The 25,504-nt window shown below is 37.9% G+C and overlaps 2 protein-coding genes across 2 annotated transcripts in view; one reads left to right on the forward strand and one right to left on the reverse strand.

Annotated features, from left to right (window-relative positions):
• LOC135224576 (ring canal kelch homolog) overlaps nt 1-25,504 on the forward strand; it is a gene marked incomplete in the record, with an annotated part of 536,926 nt that overhangs the window by 211,541 nt on the left and 299,881 nt on the right.
• Nucleotides 1-25,504, reverse strand: part of LOC135224830 (ring canal kelch homolog) — a 120,981-nt gene that overhangs the window by 36,510 nt on the left and 58,967 nt on the right. The window contains exon 6 of the mRNA XM_064264152.1: nt 20,836-20,932. Within this exon, the coding sequence (XP_064120222.1) occupies nt 20,836-20,932 (97 nt within the window). The remainder of the gene's footprint in view (nt 1-20,835; nt 20,933-25,504) is intronic.

A 25,504-nucleotide genomic window follows, 5' to 3' on the forward strand; every position in this document is an offset into this window, starting at 1 on the left:
CAATCTCTCTCTCTCTCTCTCTCTCTCTCTCTCTCTCTCTCTCTCTCTCTCTCTCTCTCTCTCTCTCTTGGCTGCAAGTGTTAGAAGTATGTAGGTATATACCTTTTAAGTGTACTAACGTTTAAGATTACTTTGTAATTATAATACAGTAATATGATAACAATTTAGGTAAATTTGATGTAGGATGTTACATAAGGTATACATTTGGTATTTCTCTCTCTCTCTCTCTCTCTCTCTCTCTCTCTCTCTCTCTCTCTCTCAAAAGAATTGATAGACATATAGATAGGTGTTCAGCCCTCTCTTTCTCTTCTCTGATAAAGATATATGCATTTATGGGAGGGGAAGAAGTGTTGCCTATAGAAGTTCATTTCAATCTTTTGTTATTGTAAGGAGTTATTCTCTCTCTCTCTCTCTCTTGGCTGCAAGTGTTAAGAAGTAATGTTATTTTCTGAGGTATAACCCGTTTAAGTTGTACTAACGTTTAAGATTACTTTGTAATTATATTAATACAGTAATATGATAACAATTTAAGGTAAATTTGATGTAGGATGTTACATAAGGTATACATTTGGATCTCTCTCTCTCTCTCTCTCTCTCTCTCTCTCTCTCTCTCTCTCTCTCTCTCTCTCTCTCTCTCTCTGCAAAAGAATTGATAGACATATAGATAGGTGTTCAGCCCTCTCTTTCTCTCTCTCTGATAAAGATATATGCATTTATGGGAGGGGAATGAAGTGTTGCCTATAGAAGTTCATTTCAATCTTTTGTTATTGTAAGGAGTTATTCTCTCTCTCTCTCTCTCTCTCTCTTTCTCCTCTCTATCTCTCTCTCTCTCTCGCCCTCTCTCTCTCTCTCTCTGTAGCTGTTTATATTTCTAATGGTAAAATATTTCAGATGACTTTGAAATAATATAATAATACCAATTCAATATAGTATATTTGATGTAGGATGATATAAGCATTTTTAGAGGGGAGTTCTAACTATTCGCGGGTTTGAGCTACTTGCGGGGTGTCTGGTACCCATCCCCCGTGAATACGGGGGGGGGGGGGGGGGGTGGGGGGGGGGAACACTGTACCGTAAAACCGAATCGCTGATAATATATATTATAATATTACTTTAATATAATATTATTATTATAAAATAGTTTTACCAAACCACTGAGCTGATTATTCAGCTCTTACAGGGCTGGCCTGCTCAAGAACGAGAAAGCGCTCCTGGATATTCAAACCATCCTGCGCTGATACCTAAGTAGCAGGAGGCAAAACTGAAATTGCTGGAGATAACCCAGTCTGCTCTGCTACTGAGATAGTAACAATCAAAGAAGGATCTGCTGGTCTAACAGGCAAGTAGCTGAACCTTGTTGCTCCAAAGGTGACCAAGAATGCCTAAAAGAGGCTTGAGAATACCTTGAATCCTGCCTTAGCGAATGGAAATTAGCCTGAAACTTCCACCACGTCAAATTTTGTTGAAGAAAATGCCTAGAATGATCAGGAGTAGCCACAGATGACAAAGAAGGGGACCAAGACTGCAAGTGTGACTCCTGAGAATGGGAACTATAATGGGCATCTGTGCCTTACACGCTACCAACAGCGACCGAGAGACAGAACAGGGCGAACAAGAGAAGTTCCTACTTCTCCGATTTGGGGGAAAAACTAGTGCTGAATTACGAGGCATCAAAAGTTAATGAGAATGCCTAAAGAATGAAGAAGAATACATTCACCCACACAATCACAGCTACTCGCAAGAAACTCCCTTACGTCTGACAAGAAACATGAACTGGCATAGCCAGACTGCCTGGGAGACAGAGAAGAACATGAGCATCTGATGCTAGGCAAAAAACCAAGAGCTAAGGAAGGATTCAGGGTCAGGTGAGCTCCTGCTGTAAACTGTGTCCAATGGCAGGCGTGCGATTGCTGGCAAGTGAACTTTCAATGCAAGGTCAGTCTCTGCCATCAAGTGACCATCCAATGTTAGGGCACATGCCTCCAAGAGAATACCAAATCATCTTCCACCGCAAGATTGCAAAAAGAACCTAGATAGGGATTACCAGGAAATATGCTACCTCCTATACGGCCTAGGGGGGACACAATCAGATACTGAATGAGTGCGCTTATCCTTACCTAGTGCATCTACTCCTGCTATGTGAACTTTGCTTGATCTTTCCATGCTTATCTTCAGTGACCTAGTGCTGAACAGCACACATCATGGGCCAGGCTGGCAGAGGAAGAAAGATGATAAAGGGCATAACTGCTTTCACTCCTGTACCTCAAACAGTAGGAGTGTCACAGGGAAGTGGCTAGTGTATGGCTAACAAGGTAGGGCACTGCACTTTCTCTAACACAAGGGGGACATACAAAAAAGGACACCTAAATTGGGGCAGTAAAGCAGCAAGTGGGGAAGGGCTTACCTCCATAAACTTTTCAAACATAACCCTTAGACTAGCTACATTGGCTTCTAATTTGACAAACTTACTACAGCCCTGAATAATACGAGGAGCTTTGAGAGAAAAAAATTTTTAATGGAAGAACTGCTATCTAAAAGTTGTGAAAATATCAGAAACTTACTGCTTATCTTATTTCCTGTCATAGTTAGAACAACTTTTAGATAGCAGTTTTTTTACCTGCTCTTTGCATCTGGTTACATATCACTTTAAATAAACATTCTTCATTTCACCTGACCAACGAATACACTGATCACAAGTGATTGTTACAAGAACAATCCTTGTTCCTACATGTAATACATTTGTTGTGACCGTCATAAACTGAAGAATAAAGAGACAGATATTGCACATTCTTACCTTACTGACATGAAATGACTTTTTCGTTCGCTTCTTTGGGTGATAATATATATAAATAATCAACAAAATCTCATATACACTCTCCAATGCATCGTTGCAGGTCAGTGACAGAGAATAAAAAACTGAATGGAAAAACTGTATATGCTCAAGCTATCTATAAGAGATGGGTGATAGATGGTTCAAACTAAACATTCTTATTAAAAATGATATTTTCATAATAAAATAAATTTTTGAACATACTTACCTGGTAGTTTATATATATAGCTTAAGTCCCTGTGACGTCACGGCAGAATTTCAAAACTCGCGGCAATCGCCGATTGGGTAGTCAGGTTAGCACCTGTGCGCCCTCTACCCAGGTACCTGGAACCATTCCAACTATTCCTCAGATCTTCCATGCCCCTAGTCTCTAGAGGGGAGGAGGGTGGGAATTAAATTATATATAACTACCAGTAAGTTCAAAAATTTATTTTATTATGAAAATATTTTTAAACATCTAACTTACCTGGTAGTTATATATATAGCTGATTGACACCTTTGGTGGAGGGTCAGAGACAGCCAACATCGTTGGAACTGACATAAGAGTTAATAAACAAACTTATGGGTTCGTACCTGTTTAAGGAAGCTCACTTTAATGATCTCCTGCCTCATTATGTCTGCTTTCCTTAAGAGATCCAGCGATCCACCCAGGGGGCTGAAGACCTCAAGGAGCTGTCAAACCGGTGTATAACCTCTATGTGACAGGACCTCATCCAATACCCTTGTTCCGGGCACTACCAAGGAACAAGTTGACCACTTGACTAAGGATCAATGATTGTGGGATACTGCGTCCAGTCTCCACAAACAACCATAAAATTCAATAGTTCCAAGGTAAGAAAAAGGGTATTGGGTTATGGGATTTCAGGGATAGTCCCTTGTCCCACTACTGGATGAGCTGCTACGAACGGTCCCAGCGTGTAGCAGTCTTCATACAGAGTTTGCACTTGCCCCAGATAGTGCGACGCAAACACTGATTTGCTTCTCCAAAAGGTTGCGTCCAGGATATTTTGAAGGGATCTAGTCTGTTTCAAAGCTACAGAGGTTGCTACGGCCCTAACCTCGTGAGTCTTCACTTTTCAGTAGCCTGAGATCCGCTTCATTACATGCTGAATGTGCTTCCTTGATTAAAGGCCTTATAAAAAAAACGATAGCGCATTCTTTGACATTTGAAGAGAGGTCTTTCTGACAGAACACCAAAGCCCCTCTGAATTGCCACGTAATTGCTTCGTTCTTTCCAGGTAATGCCTCAGGGCCTTTACCAGACAAAGAACTCTCTCTACTTCCTTACCTGTGAGATCCGACAGGTTTGGAATCTCGAACAATTTGGGCCAGGGCTGAGAAGGGTGTTCGTTCTTCGCTAGAAATTCCAGCTGTAGAGAGCAGATAGCATTGCCCTGTCTGAACCCTACAGCTTTGCTGAAGGCATGGATTTCACTGACTCTTTTCGCTGTCGCTAGACTAACTAAGAAGAGAGTTTTCATGGTGAGGTCCTTAAATGATGTTTCCTGTAAAGGCTTGAACCTATCACTCATGATAAACTTCAGGACTACGTCCAGATTCCATGCTGGAGGGACTGTAGTCTCTCCTAGTAGTGTCGAAGGATCTGAGAAGGTCTTGGAGATCTTTATATTCAGACACGTCTAAGTTCATGTCATTGAAGACATCTGTGAACATGCTTATGTAATCGCTTAATGGGTCGAGGTCAAAACGTTACGACTTCTCTTAAAGTCTGCAGCGAAGAGTCTCTCATTCTCCTATCTCATTGCAGCGAAGATTCTTCTTCTCGGCAATGGATAGGACAGCGACACTCCATGGTGGGTGTCTATGGTGTGGGTACTGGGACAATCTATTAGGATGAAGTAATGATTGTTCTGGAACAACCTACTAAGTCCACAGCGTAGACCGTAACTGACTCGGGCGCTCTGACAGCTGCCTACTGACTGCGTTCGGTAGTGAGGCAAGTTGTCTAAGCATCCAAGCAAGTCCCATGATCTTTGCCTTTTAAAGGGTTATGCCGAGAGACCATACAAATTGTCTATTTGTTTGTCACTGATGCTGGACGGCGAGGTAGTGAATCTCTTAATGAGGTGATGATTCTCTTAAGGCATGTGCCCAATAGGCGAAAGTCAATTGCCCTCTAGAGACCGAGGTCCTTTATGGCAAGGCATTCCCATAGTAGTTAAATCTCTGCTAAGAAGAAAACAACACTATGTTCCATTGAAGACGAAGGTAGAGAGTGAATGCAACCTACGTCTTCACAGCCGAATCGAGAGAAGGATTCTCAGGTTCTGAACCTGTGCTTACAAAGGACTGAAAACGCTAACAGCTATTTCATTGCTGTAAGGTGAGGGGTTGTAGTTGCAATGAAAGCGGGGCAATTTCCAGTAATGAAAAACACAGGGAATACTACTTCTCATGGGCTGATCATTTGGAAGTAGAGCTGGCAGGTCGGGGAGCAGGTGATGTCTTCCGTATATATCTGTCAATTCAGGGTGAACAATGAACAATTGCATTCCTCCGAATACGAGATATTTTGAAGACAAACTCAGATGTCTGAAGAAACATTGCGCATTATCGCAATGCGATACAGCGGGAGACTAGTAAAGACTTCTGTTACCGTGTGGTAAACATAAAGATGAAAGAGTCCAGAATATATATCTCTGTTGAAAATTCTCATTCATGTATGCTATCGTGACTCGAGATGGAATCACGATAGTGTATAAAGACCAGTAAACAATCATTTATCTTTAGTTTGTAAGAGAAATATTGTAAACATTATGCAGTGCAAGATGCGTAGATTATTATTATATATATTGTGTGGAATTGTTAGTTATAGTATAATATTTCTTTATATTAAGTGTTTTGAAGGGTTAAATACGTTAAATGGTGGTTTAACTCTACGTAATCTTTAACAAGTAGTTAAGTATTGTCGTTGGTGAATGCGGGTCGCGCATGCGTGGATCGTCAGTCGTCTCAGACTGATTTGAGTCAAGAGTCCGGCAGTACCGGTTTAGTTGTTTAAGTGTGAAGGTCATCGTCGCCTTACGGTAGCTCAACATTGCTGAGGGGGGTAAAGGAATCAGCACAACTTCAGAGAAATAATATCATCATGTATTACAGCTAAGTCTAAGAATTTATAAGTGTTTTAGGTGATAATATTGAAGGGCATGCATGCACGATAGATATTGTTACTGACAGGCATTTGTAAATGAATCAGGCTATCCTTCGGATCGTGGTATAGGAAATTACACAATGGTTTAAAGGTTAGTAATAAGTATATCTATTCCTGGTTAAATAATGGGTTGATACGATTATAAGATATGGTAATTTAGGACGTATTTTTAAACACAACGCAATTTCTCGATCTATTGAACAGAAAAGAATCCTTGAAAAATCTGTTCGTGAACCTGGTAATATGCGAACCAAATTAGGGTAAGTTTGGGTTTTCATATTTATTGAATATTTTATGTTTACTATTTTGGATTCTTTTGAGTAAAGATATAAATGGTGCCGTGACCAGGATTGATTATTTTTGTGGGTGATGATTGATAATTGGTAACAGATTGATAACGCATATATTTTAACTTTGATATTGGTGTTTATAGGCTAATAGGTGTTTTACCAGTATAGCGCTTCGTGAGAAAGTGTTCGTTGCGTCGGGTTGTTATGGCTAGGATGGTATTGGCAATTTAGAAAATGTTGACGCCGTAACTTTATGCCGTAAATCATATGGGGAAAATTGTTGAGTAAGATATTATCGTTCCCTTTTGTAATTGCACTCTATTTTGATTAATTGTATTTATCGATCGTAGTAGGAAATCGCGAGTGTGAATTTTAAATTAGTAATTTCGTTCTCTTTAGATTCATAAATGTTTAACGGCTATTAAACCATTTACAACGACGAAGGTTGAAACTTGTGGAAAAAAAATGAACTTTTAAGTGATTGAAAATCATATATGCGTTGTACATTTTGAATTGATCAGTGTTAATCGTTGCCACTAATTGAGAACATTTAAATATGAAATTTGATTTTCATTAGTTGTGATTTTTATTGAAATAATAATTTTGGAAAGTTGTTGAATTTGGTAATTCGTGAATAGTTGAAAGTGAAATTTTCGAGTTGTGTATTAGTGAGTTTGCGTCGACATTGATAATATTGTCGCACTGGCGACCATTTTGTTAATGATCGGGCATTCATTGTTGGGTTAAGCTGGTCTCGCATTAATTAATTAATAACGTAGTCGCACTGGCGGCCATCTTGTTAATGACCGAGCAGCTAAGTTGAAGTTTATTTAAACGAAAATTTTGAGGGAATTTAATCTAGTTGTGCTGTTGAAAATAATGAACATAATGCATTAAGTAATTATAAGGTAGTTCCTTCCTACACCCTTGCTTGGTCTATTTTTCTCCATTAGTGAACAGTTTGATGAATTATTAACAATGTTGGACATAGAAACATCAGACGTAGGAATGTCTGACATATCAGATAATGAAAGTGAAGAAACAAAAAAACGCATAGTGCTGATCCTAGGACATTCTCAGGTAAGAAAAATGGAAAATGCCTTTGATGAAATAAATGAAGAAGAGGAAAACCTTCATTTTATAACACGCTCAAAAGGTGGTGCTACTTGTTATGATATCTCATCTGAAGAAGTAAAGGGGAGTGAAGCAGAGGCAGTTGTACTTTTTATAGGAAGTAATGATCTAGATAGTGAAGATGCTGAATCAACAAGTGATATTCGAAATAATATCATAGGACTAGTAAATGATATCTCCAATGTGGATGGAGTCAAGATAGTCTATATCGTCACTGTAGAACCCCGCACAACCCTGAGATATGTAACCTATGATGAATATCGAAAAGGTCGAAATAGGTTTGAACCAAAGGTTACGTAAGTCAATCAGTTTTTTTTATTATGTCATTTGGTTAATGGTCGTTAACTGGAAGCGGATCTAGGCAATGAATGGAGTTTCATTTGTTGCTCAAGAAGCCTCTGAAACACTAGCAAAAAAGATATATGAAAGAGTCAGCAGTGATGCTGATTCAGGAGAATGGTAATAACACAAGTGGATCAAGTGGGGTGGGATGAGGGACTACGCATCTTGCATTGCATTAATTATAAGCTGTATATAATTATTGTGATAAGTTTCTGAAGTGAATTTCTCTTGAAGTGTGTTGATTAATTGCATTTAATGGGGTGGTATATATATATATTAAATTAAATTTGCTGAAATTGGTTAGAATATTTGTATTTTGTATAAACAGTTGTTGGATGAAATTGTGAAAGTCTGGAAAGGTTTGTTGGTTTTAGCTGTTGATAATTATCATTGGAAAAATGGCAGAAAGGAAGAGAAGCTTTGGTGAGGTCACGATGGGGGGTTGTTCAAGGGTGTGATCACCCAAATGGATAAATAAGATAGACTCTGCTATTGCCGCAGGTAATGTCAATACATTGTCTTCAATCAAGGATTTATTCATAAAACAAATGAAGATTGTGCAAGACCTGAATGAAAAGATATTGGCTTTAATTAACCACTGAAGAAGATCGAATGAATGAGGTGGAAGAACAAGCAGAATATGAAGTAGTAATTGGAGAACATTGTATAGTTGATCAATGCCATCACAGCGATGTCAGGAAGCGGTTCTCCTGGAAATCCTCCGACCACACCGAAGACTAATGTTAGATTGCCAAAATTGGATCTCCCACATTACAATGGAGATGTGTTGGAGTGGAATTCCTTCTGGGAATTGTACAATGTGTCGGTACACAACGAGTGGACTTAGAGCCGATTCAGAAATTTTCATATCTGCAAAGTTTACTTACAGGAGATGCTCTAAAATTGATTTCAGGATTTAAGTTGGAAGCTGCGAACTATTCACAAGCTATATCTCTTCTCCAAGCCACTTATGGGAAGAAGGTAGAAATTAAAGAGTTCTGGTAAGAAGATTATTAGAAATTGAGCCTCCATCTGCTAATTCAGAATCATTACAAAAAACATTCAGAGCAAATTTTGAATGCTCTATAAGATCTTTGGAGAGTGAAAACTTGGAGTTGAACGAGCTTTACACCATTTTGCTATATGGTAAGTTGCCTAAGAGTGTAAGTGAAACTGTGAAACGCAGATGTGAGATGATTGGCTGGTGTTTGACACATTTAAAAAATATCTAGAGGAAGAAATTCATAATTTAAGCTCTTTCGTCTCAACAGATGTAAATAAACCTGGAACTTTATCAACAGTATCTACATTCACAGTGAATCAATCACAATCGGTTAGACCTAAGAGTAAAGGAACTGTTAATAAATTTAGTTCTCAACAAACAAGAAAATGTGCATTGTGTGAAGGTGAACACTGGTGGACACAGTGTAAAACCTATGCCAGTAGGGATAAGAAATTGAGTCGTCTCGGGTTTTTTATTTAAGATTGTGCTTTGTGTGTGCGTCAAATAAGCACTTTAGTGTAGATTGTGAAAGACAAATTTGTGGAAACGGATGTAGATTAAAAACATCATCGTGTATTGTGTGATAAACAACAAACCAGCGAACCAAATAAACCAGCAAGTAAATCAACATTAAATCAGCAAATAAATCTAATAATGGTGTGCAAATTGGAACACTTTCCGTAAGTGATCAGGGTCAAAAATCCAAACTGAAGTCTATTTTACCAACAGCCACAATTGTGTTAAAGGGCAAAGGAAGACACTTGGTACGTCTTCGGGGATTGTTAGACACATGTGCAGAACGAACCTTTTATAGAAGGTCAGCACTTCAGGATCTACAGTATAGATCTAAAGGCACGGAGAAAATTGCCTTAAGGGGTTATTTGACAAGCAAACCTGTGAAACGAATATGAAACGGTGAGTGTTTCTATTCCTTATAAGGGTAGATTGATTATTATGGATTGTATTGTGGTAGATGAATTACCAAGAGTATGCTAAGAAATTCAATGTTAAACGAAATTTGAAAACGTTGTGTAAAACCAAGATTGGTCTAGCGGACAAAGATTTCGATCTACTGTGGACAAGCAAGCACCCATTGATATTTTAGTAGGTGTTGATAATGTCTATAACATTTTACACCCCGGATTTAGAAAGGTTGGAAAATTGATATTGTACCTACCATATTTGGATATGTTGTAACAGGGTCCTGTAATGCTCCCCCAGTACAGGAAACCCAAGTAACTGTGTTAAAGCTAGCAACTAAAGAGGAAGTAATTGAAGCTACTCATAAATTTGATGATGTAAAGAATGATTTGGATATTTTGTGGAATTTAGATAAAGTAGGTATTGACTGCAATGAATTGAAAGAACATGACAGAAAGGTTCTAGAAGACTTTGAAAAAACCATTGTATATTCTGAAAGGAGAAGCAATATGTTGTGGCCTTACCATGGAAGTCTAATAAGCCGAGGCTCCCATCCAACTTTGGCATGGCGTTGGGCCGGGTTAAATTAACAACAATGTGCAAAATTTCAGAAAGATGAAGCCTACCTGAACCACTATCAAAAAATCCTGAAGGATCAGGAGGATAGGGGGTTCATTGAAAGGGTAGATAAAACAATCTGGGTTTGAAAATTGTCACTATCTAGCACATCATGGTTGTAACGGAAAGATAGTGTCACCACTCCAATTAGAATAGTGTTCGATTGTTCTTGGAGACAAGGCAAAAATGGATTGAGCCTTAACGACTGTCTGTGGACTGGACCACATATTACGACAGATTTGCTCAAAGTCTTATTGCAGTTTCAGGACCAACAACTACGCTTGTATTAGTGATATAGAAAAAGCATTTCTTATGGTGCAATTGAGAGAAGAAGACCGCGATTACACACGGTTTCTATGGTTAAAAGACCCAATGGATCCAAATAGCGAATTAATCATATATAGGTTTAGGGTGGTGTTGTTCGGTGCTACGTGTTCTCCGTTTCTTTTGAATGCCACTATTAAATCACATCTGGCAGCTGTTAGAGAAGATTCAAGCTGTACTAAGATAGTGGATATGATGAAGAGGGGATTATATGTGGACAACCTTCAATTTACCTCCAACAGTGAAGATGAATTGATAAGTTTATTTTTTGGTGCAAACAAAATCTTTGCTCAGGCGCACTTGTATTTAAAGGAATGGACTAGTAATATGATCTTTTGAATACTATCCGCGGATGCTTATCGTTATAGATCAAAGGAGAAACAAACCTATAAAGTTTTAGGCCTAAACTGGAACATCTCTAGTGATAAATTAACAATAACACCTAATCATCTTAAGACCGGTCAAACAAAACGTGAAATTCTAAGTGCAATTGCCCAAATTTATTAATGATCCTTTAGGAGTGCTTATCCCTATTACGATACGAGCTAAGAGTATTCTTACAGGATTTGTGGAAAACAACAGTTGAAATGGGATGAATTATTGTCAGTTCCTTTATTATTAGAACAGTGGAATGAGTTGTCCAAAGACTTAGAGAAAAGTCTCAGTATTTCCTTCCCCAGAAGCACTAATCTGGAGAAAGCGGATTATCTCCACATTTTCTGTGATGCTAGCATAACAGCTTATGGTTGTGTGGCCTATCGAGCAAGTGGTAAAACTTCGTCTCTGATTATGGCAAAGGGTAGAGTAGCACCCAATAAAGAGTTGACTGTACCTAAATTGGAATTAATGGCTTTGTTGTTAGGTGCAAGATTGTGTAAATTTATAGTTGAAACTTTTAAAGAAAATAAATTTGAGAAAATAATAATTTGGTCTGATAGTAAAAGTTGCCCTGGGATGGTTAGTGACAAAGAATAATTTGCCAGTATTTGTGAAAAAATAGGGTAGTGGAAATTAACTCTATAACTACAGGGATTGTCTTTTCTTACGTTCCATCTTCAGAAAACCCTAGTGACTGGATTACTAGAGGAAAAAGGACAGAAGAAGTAAGAAATAACTCCTTTTGGTGGGAGGGACCTCCCTGGTTAAAATCAGAAAACCACACCTATCCTATTTGACAGGACATGGGTGAAAGAAACACAATCACAGGATGAAGTTATCAGGTCCATCTTGTCAGGGAAAAACAGTGAAAAAAATCCATCTGCTGAACTGGGAAAGATTTAGTAGAGTGGATAAATTTTGTAGAACTATAGCTTGGATAATACGATTTATTGACAATTGTAAATCAACTGGCTGTAGAAAAACTGGAAGTTTAACGCTGGAAGAACTTCAAAAGGCTAAAAATAAAATGATTATCCTCTTACAAAAGGAATACTTTCCGAAAGAATATAAAGCTTTGGAAAAGGGGGATAAAGTTTCAAAATTGACCTTATTAGTACAATTGAATCTCTTCTTGGAAGAAGGTATTATGAGATGCAGAGGAAGATTGGAACATGTCGCACAGGCGGCAGAAATAAATTCCCAATCTTACTGCCAAAAGGTTGTTTTCTCACAAAATTGATAGTAAGGGAAGCATCACTGTTTACAAGCTCACATGGGAGTAAATGCAACTGTAGCAAGTGTGAGACAGGAATACTGGGTCCCACCCACAGCTTCGCCAATTAGCCAAAAGTGTAATACATCATTGTATAATTTGTAAGAAAAAACACAGGGGAGACCCTACCCGTGTGAATATTGCTCCACCATTGCCAGAAGTTTCGGGTGCAGAGAAAACAACCCTTTAGCGTTACAGGGGTAGATTATACAGGAGCGTTGTTAACCAAGGAGAAACATCAAAATCCTGAAAAAGCTTATATTGTGTTGTTTACTTGTCCAGTCACTAGAGGAATTCATATCGAATTAGTAAAAGATCTGTCCTGCGATTCGTTTCTTATGGTGTTCCGAAAGTTTTGTAGCCGTCGGGGATTTCTTCTTTAATGCTAAAGTGACAATGCTACTACCTTTGTATCGGCTTCAGATTATTTGAAAAGCATGGCAGAAAGTTCCTTAGTGCAAGAACACCTAAAATGCTTATAGAATGTAAATGGAAGTTCATACCAGCCAGAGCACCTTGGTTTGGCGCTATATGGGAAAGATTGATTGGTCTTCTGAAAACATGTCTGAAAAAGGTAATAGGTCAGGCCTTTCTCAGTTTTGGTGAACTTTCCTGTGTTGTGACTGAACTTGAAGCAATTATTAATGACAGACCCTTAAGTTATACACCGGGAGAATTAGATCAGTTGGATATTCTGACGCCCAATCATTTGATTTTAGGACGTAGATTGAGATCTTTCCCTAGGGAAGTCATAGATTGGAAAGATGAAGCTAAGGACCCTCTGTATGGAGAAAATAAGGATGTTGGAAAGCGATTTGTGTACATTACAAAAAAATGTGATGACCTGTGGAAAAGGTGGGAGAGAGAATATTTAACTTCTCTCCGAGAAACTCATCGGGTGGGAAACAGACACGAATCTTGGCCCAAAATGGGAGATGTTGTGTTGATACACGATGAAGGACCAAGAAGTCGTTGGAAACTCGGTCAAATTGTCAAATTACATGTGGGACCGGATGATGTCTTGCGCGTGGTTACTTTAAAAACCCCACAAGGTCAAGTAGTATGAGACCTGTTGTCAAGCTATATCCTTTAGAATTATGGCAAGAGACTGATGTTGTCATATCTGAGAAAACTGATGATAAAAGCACCCGACCGAACAGGAAAACGGCACAGGCGGCTACTGAGGCCAGAAGAGCCCTCATTCAAGCAGGACAATTATAACTGTAAATATTGCTTTTGTTTGCTGGGAGTGTATCGTGACTCGAGATGGAATCACGATAGTGTATAAAGACCAGTAAACAATCATTTATCTTTAGTTTGTAAGAGAAATATTGTAAACATTATGCAGTGCAAGATGCGTAGATTATTATTATATATATTGTGTGGAATTGTTAGTTATAGTATAATATTTCTTTATATTAAGTGTTTTGAAGGGTTAAATACGTTAAATGGTGGTTTAACTCTACGTAATCTTTAACAAGTAGTTAAGTATTGTCGTTGGTGAATGCGGGTCGCGCATGCGTGGATCGTCAGTCGTCTCAGACTGATTTGAGTCAAGAGTCCGGCAGTACCGGTTTAGTTGTTTAAGTGTTGATTTGAGTCAAGAGTCCGGCAGTACCGGTTTAGTTGTTTAAGTGTGAAGGTCATCGTCGCCTTACGGTAGCTCAACATGCGAGGGGGGTAAAGGAATCAGCACAACTTCAGAGAAATAATATCATCATGTATTACAGCTAAGTCTAAGAATTTATAAGTGTTTTAGGTGATAATATTGAAGGGCATGCATGCACGATAGATATTGTTACTGACAGGCATTTGTAAATGAATCAGGCTATCCTTCGGATCGTGGTATAGGAAATTACACAATGGTTTAAAGGTTAGTAATAAGTATATCTATTCCTGGTTAAATAATGGGTTGATACGATTATAAGATATGGTAATTTAGGACGTATTTTAAACACAACGCAATTTCTCGATCTATTGACAGAAAAGAATCCTGAAAAATCTGTTCGTGAACCTGGTAATATGCGAACCAAATTAGGGTAAGTTTGGGTTTTCATATTTATTGAATATTTTATATGTTTACTATTTTGGATTCTTTTGAGTAAAGATATATGTGAGAATCCCCGTTAAACAGAGACGTAAGTCCGATATTGTTGGACACAGAAAAGGTTCGGTAGTCAATCATTGTAGGGAGACATATAAACCGACCGTGCATCTCGGAGAGCCAGCGGGTACTGTGTTGTCTTTCTGCAGTCCCGGCCTACTCAGTTCTTGCTCACGCGCTATCCTGAGTTGCCAGGTAATCCATTCCTCGAAGGAATGCATTCAGCTAGAATAATCGAGCGTTAAAAAAGGGATCTATTATGCTCGAGCAATTATATTTAAACGAAACAGGTTTCGGTAAATACAAAAAACTGAGGTGGGTGTTGTCGTGACCATACCATAAGTATTTTAAAATAGAAACTGGTAACTCCTGGGAAGATGCAGACAGTCCCGAGTTGCAGTTCCATTAAGCCAGCCATACACGTGCAGTTTTAACTGACAGTTATGACTGTGCAGTTATAACTGACAGTTTAAACTGACGTCAGTTAAAAATGAAATATGCACACACACACAGTTCAATCCCTCAGTTTTTACCATGGATTCTGAGAAGTACGATCTTGTGCTCTCGATGTATTCTATGTAATGTTACAAACAAATAGAAAAAAATAAAACTAAAAAGCGTAAACAGTGGTGCAAAAAGTGGTTACTGAGGCGAAATCAATGTTCTGATATTAAATTATTAAAGGAATTAAGTGAAGAACTAATTGATTTTCTCAATTATTTGCGCATGACTGGAACTGTACCAAAAGTTGCTTTCGCTTTGTTTACGTGCTATCTCAACAAACTGCAGTCACCGCTACCACCTGTAGAAATGAGAAGTTGAGAACTGTACAGTTACGAATCTCCCCACACACACTCAGTTCAGTTACTCCTTTCAGTTAAAAATATGGAACATTGGATTTGTCTCAGTTTAACTGTACAGTTTTGTTGAACTGACGAAATGAGCAACTGAGATACCCACACACGTGCAGTTCCAACTGTCAGTTATAACTGAACAGTTACAACTGTCAGCCAAAACTGGACGCGTGTGGCTGGCCTAAGGATAAAAGTCGTCTCAGTCACAAACCGTAGAATTAACTACGGTATGCGACTACCCGCCGGACAATTCAACTGCTTAACAAAATCATGTCTCGAGGGTAATATACGTCATATATTTTTTAGGTTTCTGTACAACGACTTCCATCCTAAATTCTTTTCCCTTCGAGGAATGAGAATAAGGATTGGAAATCTACACCCTTCCTTCTCTAGTCAAGAGAGTGAAGGAGAAGTCTTCCCCCAAGGAAAACTTCAATAGCGAAAACAGAAAACCCGAAGACGAAAGTTCAAGCCAAACTGGATGTTCGGGTTCGTTCTTCTGTATTCCAGGGTTGGTTGTCTACTGAGAGATATTCTTACTTCAGTAGCAGTTCTTGCAAACGCTAGAAATTCCAGGAATTTGAGCATTCGGCGAGGTTTCCGATTATCGTAAAAACAATTATCGGGGATTCTCAATATCAAGTCCTGCGTGGCCTTTTGGGCTAAGGCATTTTGAGTTAATGCAGAGGAGACTTCCTTTACTAATTCTTGAGGGAAAGCAGTTCCGCTTTCTGAATGGGTGTAACCCCATTCAAAAGGAAAGAACACATTTGGGCCCTTTTCTTCAGGATTCCCGCCGAGAAAAGAGCCGCTAGCTCGTTCGACCCGTCTCGAAAAGCTTTGTCTATGCAAGACATCAGGTGAACCAGTTCTTCTGTGTCAGCAGACTTGGAGGCTTCTAATTTCTTCCCCAAAGATCCCAGAGTCCAATCTAAGAAATTAAACATCTCGAAGGCTCTAAAAATTCCTTTGAGGAGGTGGTCCATTTCAGAGGAAGACCAAAAAACCTTCGTCTTTCCCATGGCCATCCGACGAGAAGCATCCACAACTCAAGAAGTCCCCATGGGAAGAAGCGGGAACTCCCATCCCAGACCGAGAGCTTCTCCAGTATCATACCAGATGCTAGATCTGGACGCTAATCTGGCCGGAGGAAATGAGAAAGCTGTCGTTCCTTGGTCTCTCTTCGTGTCCATACATTCCTTCACAATTTTCAACGCTCTCGTCGAAGAGCGTGAAAACACCATCTTTGTGAAGTCAGACTTCTTAGTTGCCTTCCCTAGAGTGAACTCTGACGGTGGGGAACGAGGGGCAGATGGAACAAAGTTTTCCGGAAAAAGTTCCGTGAAAACTTTCATAAGTCTTTTCAAGTCTGATGAAGTCTGTAGATCTCTTTGATTCTCTTCATCGGAAAAGTCTTACATCGGACCAAAAGGAGAAGGGGGGGGGGGGGGGGGGTCATCTTTCCCTCCCTCCAATCGACCCATAACCGACGTAGTGATGTCATACTTCATCGGTGCTTCCAAAGAATGTTCTTGATGCCTGCAGGTGTCATGGCGTCGAGAATCCTGACGCTCGGCTTCCTGGTGTCGAACTTCTTGACATTTGGCGTCCTGCTGTTCAAATACTTGACGTTCAGCGTCCAGCCTCTTGACCCCTGGTGTCCTGCCTCTTGACCCATGGCGTCCTGGCGTCCAGCTTCTTGACTCTTGGTGCTCTGTCGTCAAGAATCTTGACGATCGGCTGGCGTCCTGGTGTCCAGAATGTTGACGTCTGTCGTCTAGGTGTTGAAAACCTTGACGCTCTACGTCCTGGCGTCTAGGTTTTCGTCCAAGCTTTTGACGTATGCTGTCTTTGCTTGTAGTAGGAGAGCTTCTGCTGCAAATCTTGAAGTAAGGAAATCTGTGGAGCTTCTTGCTGCTGGGGACAGACTGGGGAAGCCGGAACATTGATATCTCTCTCTTCATCCTGTTCGGCTAGAGACGAACGTCCTGAAGACGAATGCCAATCCGCAGGAGGAGCTGGAGCATGAACTGAAGGGATCCAATCGTCCGATACTTCCTTTGCTCCTACCAAAGACGACGGCCGCCTGGTAGGAGAGCAAGCATTGGAGTCGAAAGAGAGGCGTTCAGAGGTTGCAGCACTTCCGGAGTTGCTACCGGCACCGAAGGCCTCCCCCCCGTCCGATATTTCCTTGCCTCCTACCAAAGACGACAGCTGCCTGTGCAACATCTTGCGTCTTAGCTTGGTAGGGGAGCAAATATCGGAGCTGGAAGGGAAGCGCTTCGGGCTGCTCCAATGACTACATCCTGGCAGTTCTTGACGCTTGGCGTCCTGCTCTACTGGATGTTGTCTTTTGAGGGGTCTAGATTTCGAAGTCTGACGCCAGCCCCGTCTGGGTACTGTGTCGTCAGACGACGAAGAAAACACTTTAACCTCGCCTTTCCAATGGCGAGGGTGAGCGTCCTGGGGATCGTCAACAGGCACGCTCAAGGGGACGGCCGCTCGGGAGCTAAAGCCTCTCGCCTCCCTTCGTCTGTCGACATTGTTGAAAATCATAACAAATCCTAAGGAAACCTTACTTTGAAGGCTTTGGGTGTATACTGATAACTATGTAAACTGCATTTTTATTGTTTTTCATTAAAAAAAAAAAACTTGAAATATTGTTTACTGTAAATATTTAAAGAACAATTTATGGCCTAAAATTTTGAGATTGAAAATTACATGCAGTATAAGTTAGTTTTGGAATGTGTAAGAGTTTGGCAATAGGCTAAGCCAAAGCTTTGGATTTCCCGACAACAGACGATAAATACAAATGTTGTTTTATTCATTTGAGAATCTTTTATCATTGTTATGTTGTTTCTATACTGGAAAAGTGCAAACTTTAGGGACTAGGCTAAGCCTACTATATTCTTTAGAGTTCCTGACAACAAAGTCAACAAAGTAGCATTTCTTTCCACAAAGTCGGCAAACGTTTATTTTTGTACAATAACGACAATAAATATAAATGTTCTTTTACTTATCAGAGAATCTTTTATCATTGTTATGTTGTTTCTACATTTACGGCTGTTCTAGGCTATAATGAGTGCAGACTACATTTCCCAAACATAAATAAAGTATTAGCCGCCATTTGTATTTCGTCAGCTGATAACTCTTCATTTACAATTTACAAAGAATCATGGTTTTTTTTTTTATTCTTTTAGTAAAATGATGCTGTAAATTTAAAAACTTAGTCATGCAATACATTTAATAAAAAAAAATTTAGTTAAATATCATAAAATGGAAAATACTTTAATGATATCAAAGACGACTCTCATCGAAGCTAGCAAATATTTTCTAGAATGCTTCTTCTGTTATAATGTCATTAGTATATGTTTTATTATAGTGGTCAGTATCTCCATTGGATAAAGATAAATCAAAGAACAGAAATGAACGGCTATTATACTGTTTGGTAGTTTCAGTGGTTGAAGAGAGATAATAAAAATGTTTGATTATTATGCTGTGCACTAGTTAAGCTTGGCAATCTTTCAGTACTTGGTAGTGTTGACAAAACAATTATAAGCAAAAGGTTGGAAAGTTTTTTCTTTTGTTTATTAGTTAATTAATAATTATTTGAAAATGTGAGTATGTATATACTGATTATTTATATATTTTATAGGCCTATTCTAAGTTTATGGCTTCTTAAGTTTTGATGTCAAGAGTCTTAGACTAGGATACAGTAGCAACTGCTAACACAGCATAGACTTACTGCCAGAATCAAAACTCAGCATTATAAGGGATATATGCTAAAATCTTAATACATGCAGTAAAAATGAGGTTGAACATTACATGCAGTTGAATATTACTCAAGTATATATAGTATTTTGCCTTTTTGGAGTCATATTTCTTCCATCAGATCAGCATCGTAACCCTGGAACATGTGTTGTAAACCTGGAAGTAATTTCTGGTGAATATAATTGAAAAGCGTCATAAGCTCAGAACGTTGGAAGCTAAACCTGTTGTAAACTGGGGACTGCCTGTATGTATGTTCATGCAGCATATTTAACACGTATGGGGAAAAAGGTAGATATGTAATTGCCTGCTGCATATAGTTTTCATTTTATAGTGTGATGGGTGCTGTTTATAAGCGCACTGAGTGTTTACATTTATGTGGTACTAACAAGGTTAGGTAAGGAAGGGTACAAAGTTGCCCTTGAACACCCCCTAGAATTCTGGATTCCACAATTATCCAACGGGCCCTTGGCTCTTTTAATCCAGATAATGTAATTGAAGGATTACTTATATAAAGTCTCTATGACAACAAGATATCTCCCTATACACATTATTCAAATTTACTTTTATGATGACATTTTATGATTTAAAGTAAATTTATTAAAAAATTATCTTTTGATGACAACTATATAGTCATTATCTTTTGATGATGACTTTATAGCAGTCATAATCAGGATCCCAAGAGTTTGAAAAATGGATGACAACCATAAGAGCTAACAGAATCCCAAAGGGATCTCTAAAACTCAAACTATCTTTATATAATCCACACGCAACTATTCTTAATTTAAAAAATAACCTAATCCAATAAACATAATAAGAGATATGAAAACACTGGTAATGATTACAAAAGAAGATCTCTAAGAGCAAACAACTTTACACATTTTCACTTGGTGACATTTCACATTGCTACCACCACACACTTTAGGAGCAAAAGTTATATTTAGCAAATAATCTATGGTACTAAAATAATACTATTATTATTTCACACTGCACAGGTACTGAGCATGTCCACTCTTCTCCCTTTTAACTGCACACAAACTTGTTTCCAATTCACTTTGTCAGCAGAAATACATAATTAGATTAATGTGGATCACAACCTAGATCTAGTGCTTTAAATTTTGCAGCAGGTGACCATGATCCACTGCTTTCAATAATTGGTCAATTAATCATATTGAATATCTTCAATATTCTAACTCATCTACTTGTACAGCCATCAATTGTAATTTACCATATGCATGCACAAGCAAATCACTGAATGCCATTTCTCACCATCATAGTAAGTGGCAAAGTATCATACTAAAATTGTGCATAATTTTTCTTTCTCATTTTTGAAAAGACATTGTGGAAGAAGCCCTCAATGCACACTACAGATGATAACATTTTTGATGCAGAGATAAAAACTATGCAAAAATTTAATCCCCTAAACCATGACTAAGCAACAATTTTATGACTGAAGTGTTAAGCATAGTTATATATGATACACAGAAGCAGAGTACGCTGTTCTTTTCCTGTACCATATTCTGTAATTTTACCTTTCCTTCTAAGCTTACAAATCTATATTAAGTGAATTATTAATAAAGCTACATAACCTTTTAAATTATGGAAATTGAATTATAATTTTCCAATAAACAAAACTAGTAAACACAATAGTTCAATATAAATACTATCTGTAACTGTGACACCTTTAAATAGCCTAACCCTCACATGTACAGGATCACTTTTAAAAGTGTTGATGAAAAGCAGATTCAGGATCTCAGTGCCCTGAACTCTGTTCAGCAATAATAGCTCTCTACTAGAGCAAACTATAAAAATGATAACTATTACCTTTTCTTCGGATGGAGTTGTTAGTCTATCACTAGATATGAGCTTTATGACTTGCTGAGAAGTTAATGATAGGAACTCTTCACATTCAACCACCTCCCTATAAAGAAAATACAAAAGAGGTAATAAAATTTGCAATGATAAATCATGTAACAAGAAAGTAAATATGTAATGAAGATTTTTATAATATACACAATTTGGACAGTTATGTGCTGTTAACAGTTAGCTTTACACATTTGCATCATTAGGTGCAATTAGTATTCAAATTAAGCAAAAGAACAATGCTTGGCTGACCCACATAGACTCTCTATAATCATCTGTTTCCCACATAGTTTTGTTAGGCTGGGTATTCACGCACAGGTTTACCTGTCAGTCTCCCAGTCAGTTCATCGAAACTGATATTAAAACGTATGTGTGGACGACAATTTGTGGGCAGAGTCAGTCCACTCGCCTGAACTGATAGAATTACCTAAGTTCTTTCAACCGACTGACAGATGATCGCACGTGTGGACGGGTTACCGACGGATCTCAGACACTCAGACCGGAATATGAATGAACTATGCACAGGCCTAATTAATTTCATTGTTAGACCATGCAGTGCTATTTGTAGACCTTTTCAAGTCCAAATCTTATGATGGGGGAAAAAAAATGTCCATACAAGAGACAATTTGGTATAGGCCTAGACCAGTGTCCTGCCTTTTTATGAAAGGTGTTACTAGTGAAAGTAGGCTTCACGGTCTATTTCCTAAATAACTGAACCAACCCCCAGGTCTAATTTAACCTAATTAATTCTCTGTTAAGCCTTTTTGCTCTTTTCCTATTTTGAAGCGAATTACCGAGGCAGCTAGACTATGTAGCTCTAACTCATGGCCCAGCGGAGTTTCCATCGCTACCACATAGTTGTTGCCATGACAATGACTAGGCGAGAAATGAAAGCAATGACCTTGAGTTGACTGTCCAACTAACAGTTCTATGCTTTATGTGTGGATGCTTATCCGTTAAATGGTCGTGAATACCTGGCCTTAGACTATTTACATTCTTGCCAGAATTCTTCCTGTTCACCAATGAAAATGTGGGGAGGCTGGGTGGTTTCCACTTCAACAGTAGGTATATATCCAAATAACGAACAAAAAAAATTATTTTTTTCATTATTTGGGACGAATCTTACCTGCTGATAACCATACAGAATGAAAATGGTGAGCTAGTTCAGAAAGAAAAACATAAACTCAGCCAAGTGAACTGGCAGCTTTTTAAAAAGGAAAAAGCTTCTAAACACTCTTATCCGTTATGTGATAATTTCTGGTAAGTACTGCTACCAGATTGTGACTCCATCCACAGCAGGGTGTAAGGTCTTTACAGTGAGGATCCATACAGGAGAAAAAGGAATACAGTTGAACCCTCCCCATTTGCAGTTCAGTATTCCCAGATTTTTCTGTGAAACTTAAGTCCAAACTATTTGTGAAAAATTGGCCTACTAGCAGATTTTTTCATAAGAGCATATCTAAAATATTCTCTAATTTCAATTTTATTTTTGGGACTAAATACATTTTTCATGATACATACCAACAAAAGATCAATTAAATGACAGGAGAAACATGTTATCTATTAGAGCTGCATAACTAGCAGCAAAAGAATGATGACTGAGATCAGCCCCACATCATGGACCAAACCTTTTGATGACTGAGGAGACCTGCCAGTCCTGTGAACGCAAGGATTAAAAGGTATTTGGTATTATCGTAGTTGTAAAATGAGGAGAAATTTCTCCGCCGTCCAAATTTAGAGTATATCATGAAACCCCTGACCCTCAGTCCTGTTCTCTACATATTGAATTTAACTAAAATAAAATTGATATAAAAGACATGTTTGTCCATAAAAAAGTTTTAATATATAGATATCCAATTTAAATTAAACTAAAAATGGGAGGAAACACAACACTTCTCTTACTGGAACCCAATATTTTGAAGGACAGTGGACCCCCCGATTTGTGCGGAGTGTACCACACCCCACAATGAATAGCTCAAAATTGCGAACGCAGTGGTACCTCGTTTGTCAAATGTTTCTTATGTTGAACTTTCTGTTTTACTAACAAAATTTTCGAGAAAATTTTGCACCGTTTGTCAAACAAATGCTTGTACTTTGAACTGACTGATTATCTAGTTTAAACTTGTATTTGACGGCCTACTGGGTCTTACAAGTTAAACTGTATTAAATTTTTTTTTCATTTACAATATACAGGCAGTCCCCGGGTTATGACGAGGGTTCCGTTCTTGAGACGCATTGTAAGCCGAAAATCGTTGTAAGCCGGAATATTCTAAAAAATCCTAAGAAAACCTTACTTTTAATGCTTTGGGTGCATTAGAAACTATGTATACTGCATTCTTATTGCATTTTTCATAAAAAAACCTTCAAATATTGATTATTTTGCATTTTTAGTCATTTCTATTGCCAGATGAGCGTTGTAGATGTTGTAACCCTGGAGTATTTCTGATAAATATAATTGAAAAGCACTGTAACCTCGGAACGTCGTAAGCTGGGGACTGCCTGTATAGTTTAATGATAACAATATTCAACAAAATAAATAAAAGTATAAAGCATTTAATGTGAAATTTACTTTCAATATAACATTTAACATAAACGATGTACAAAATCGAATGTAACCACGGTGACGTCACACCCGGCTGACTTGAGACTGAACAAGGGAGCGTTGATATGTTGAGGAGAGAGGAAGAGAGTTATATACTGTATATATGTAAAAGCAGTGACAATTCACATAAAAAGGGAATTTCTCAATAAATTTAACGTAATGATAAAATATGAAAACAATCAAATGCAATACAGGAAAAAATAGAAAAAAAAGAAGTCTTAATTGAGCCAGTATTCGGTGTGCTGAGTGAGACATTAACCCTTTAACGCCGAAGGGGTATAATAAAAATTGTCTCCCGTATGCCGGCAGGGTCTGGGAGTGAGCACCGAAGCGGAAAATTTATTTTCTCAAAAAATCACCGCATGCTTAGTTTTCAAGATTAAGAGTTCATTTCTGGCTCCTTTTTTTGTCATTGCGTGAAGTTTAGTATGCAACCATCAGAAATGAAAAAAAAATATCATTATCATATATAAATAATGGGATATATGATAGCGCGATAACAAAATTTCATGTATAATTGTATTCAAATCGCACTGTGAGCAAAAAGGTTAAAGCTAAAGAGTTAATTTTTTTCCGTTGTATTGTACACTAAATTGTGATCATTTTGATATATAACACATTGTAAAACAATCAAGGCAACACAGAGAAAATATTCACAAAATGATGCATGAATTCGTAACTCGCATATGTAAAAAAGAAACTGTTTTACAAAAATTCACCATAAATCGAAATATAGTGCTAGAGACTTCCCGTTTGTTGCAAAATGAAGGTAACTGATTGAATATTACTAGACTGTAAGTGTTGTAGCTTACAATTGCAGTTTTTGACCATTTCGGTCGAGTTGAAGTTGACCGAAGGACGAATTTTTTCTATTTATCGTTATTTATATGAAAATATTTCAAAACTGATAAAAGCTACAACCATAGGTTGTTTTTTGTTGTATTCTACATGAAATTGTACACATTTTCATATATAAAACTTTATGTAACGGCTAATTTAAAATGGTGCAAACATTACAACAATCATAAATTCACCATAAATCAAAATATTGTGTTAGAGATTTCCAATTTGTTGAAAAATAAAGGTAAATGATTGAATATTACTAGAATGTAATAGTTTTAGCTTACCATTGCGTTTTTCGACCATTTCGGTCGAGTTGAAGTTGACCGAAGGACGAATTTTTTCTATTTATCGTTATTTATATGAAAATATTTCAAAACTGATAAAAGCTACAACCATAGGTTGTTTTTTGTTATATTCTACATGAAATCGCACACATTTCCATATATAAAACTTCATGTAACGGCTAATTTAAAATGGTGCAAACATTACCACAATCGGACAAAAAAATTTCTGATTTTTTGGAAGAGTTACTGCGCGGACATAAGGAAAAAGTTTTTTTCATAAATTCACCATAAATCGAAATATAGTGCTAGAGACTTCCAATTTGTTGCAAAATGAAGTTAAATGATTGAATATTACTAGAATATAACAGTTTTGGCTTACAATTGCGTTTTTCGACCATTTTGGTAGAGTCAAAGTTGACCGAAGGTTGAAATTTTGGCACTTATCGTTATTTATATGAAAATATTTCAAAACTGATAAAAGCTACAACCATGAGTTGCTTTTAGATGTATTCTACATGAAATTGCGCACATTTTCATATATAATACTCCATGCAATGGCTAATTTAAAATGGTGCAAAATTATGTCAAAGTGACAAAATAATTTCCAAGATGTGTCGCTGATACTTTTTAGTGCGTTAAGAAAGAAATTTGTGCTTGCGCGCCTGCGTAACGATTGTAAACAAAACAATGCCTTGATCCGTGAGCTCCCAGCATTCCCCAAGGCGCGTGATTCAAAAGTTTTTGCCTCGTAGGCCTATAACTATTTTTCCGCAAATTTTTAAAAAACTTTTTTATATCGACGTACCATACGTCCAATCGGCACCCAACAGACAATTTATATTGACGTATAATACGTCCAAACGGCATTAAAGGGTTAACAAAATAGTTAACGAAAGAACAA

This window comes from Macrobrachium nipponense, chromosome 12, assembly GCF_015104395.2.
Source record: "Macrobrachium nipponense isolate FS-2020 chromosome 12, ASM1510439v2, whole genome shotgun sequence".
Lineage (NCBI taxonomy): Eukaryota > Metazoa > Arthropoda > Malacostraca > Decapoda > Palaemonidae > Macrobrachium > Macrobrachium nipponense.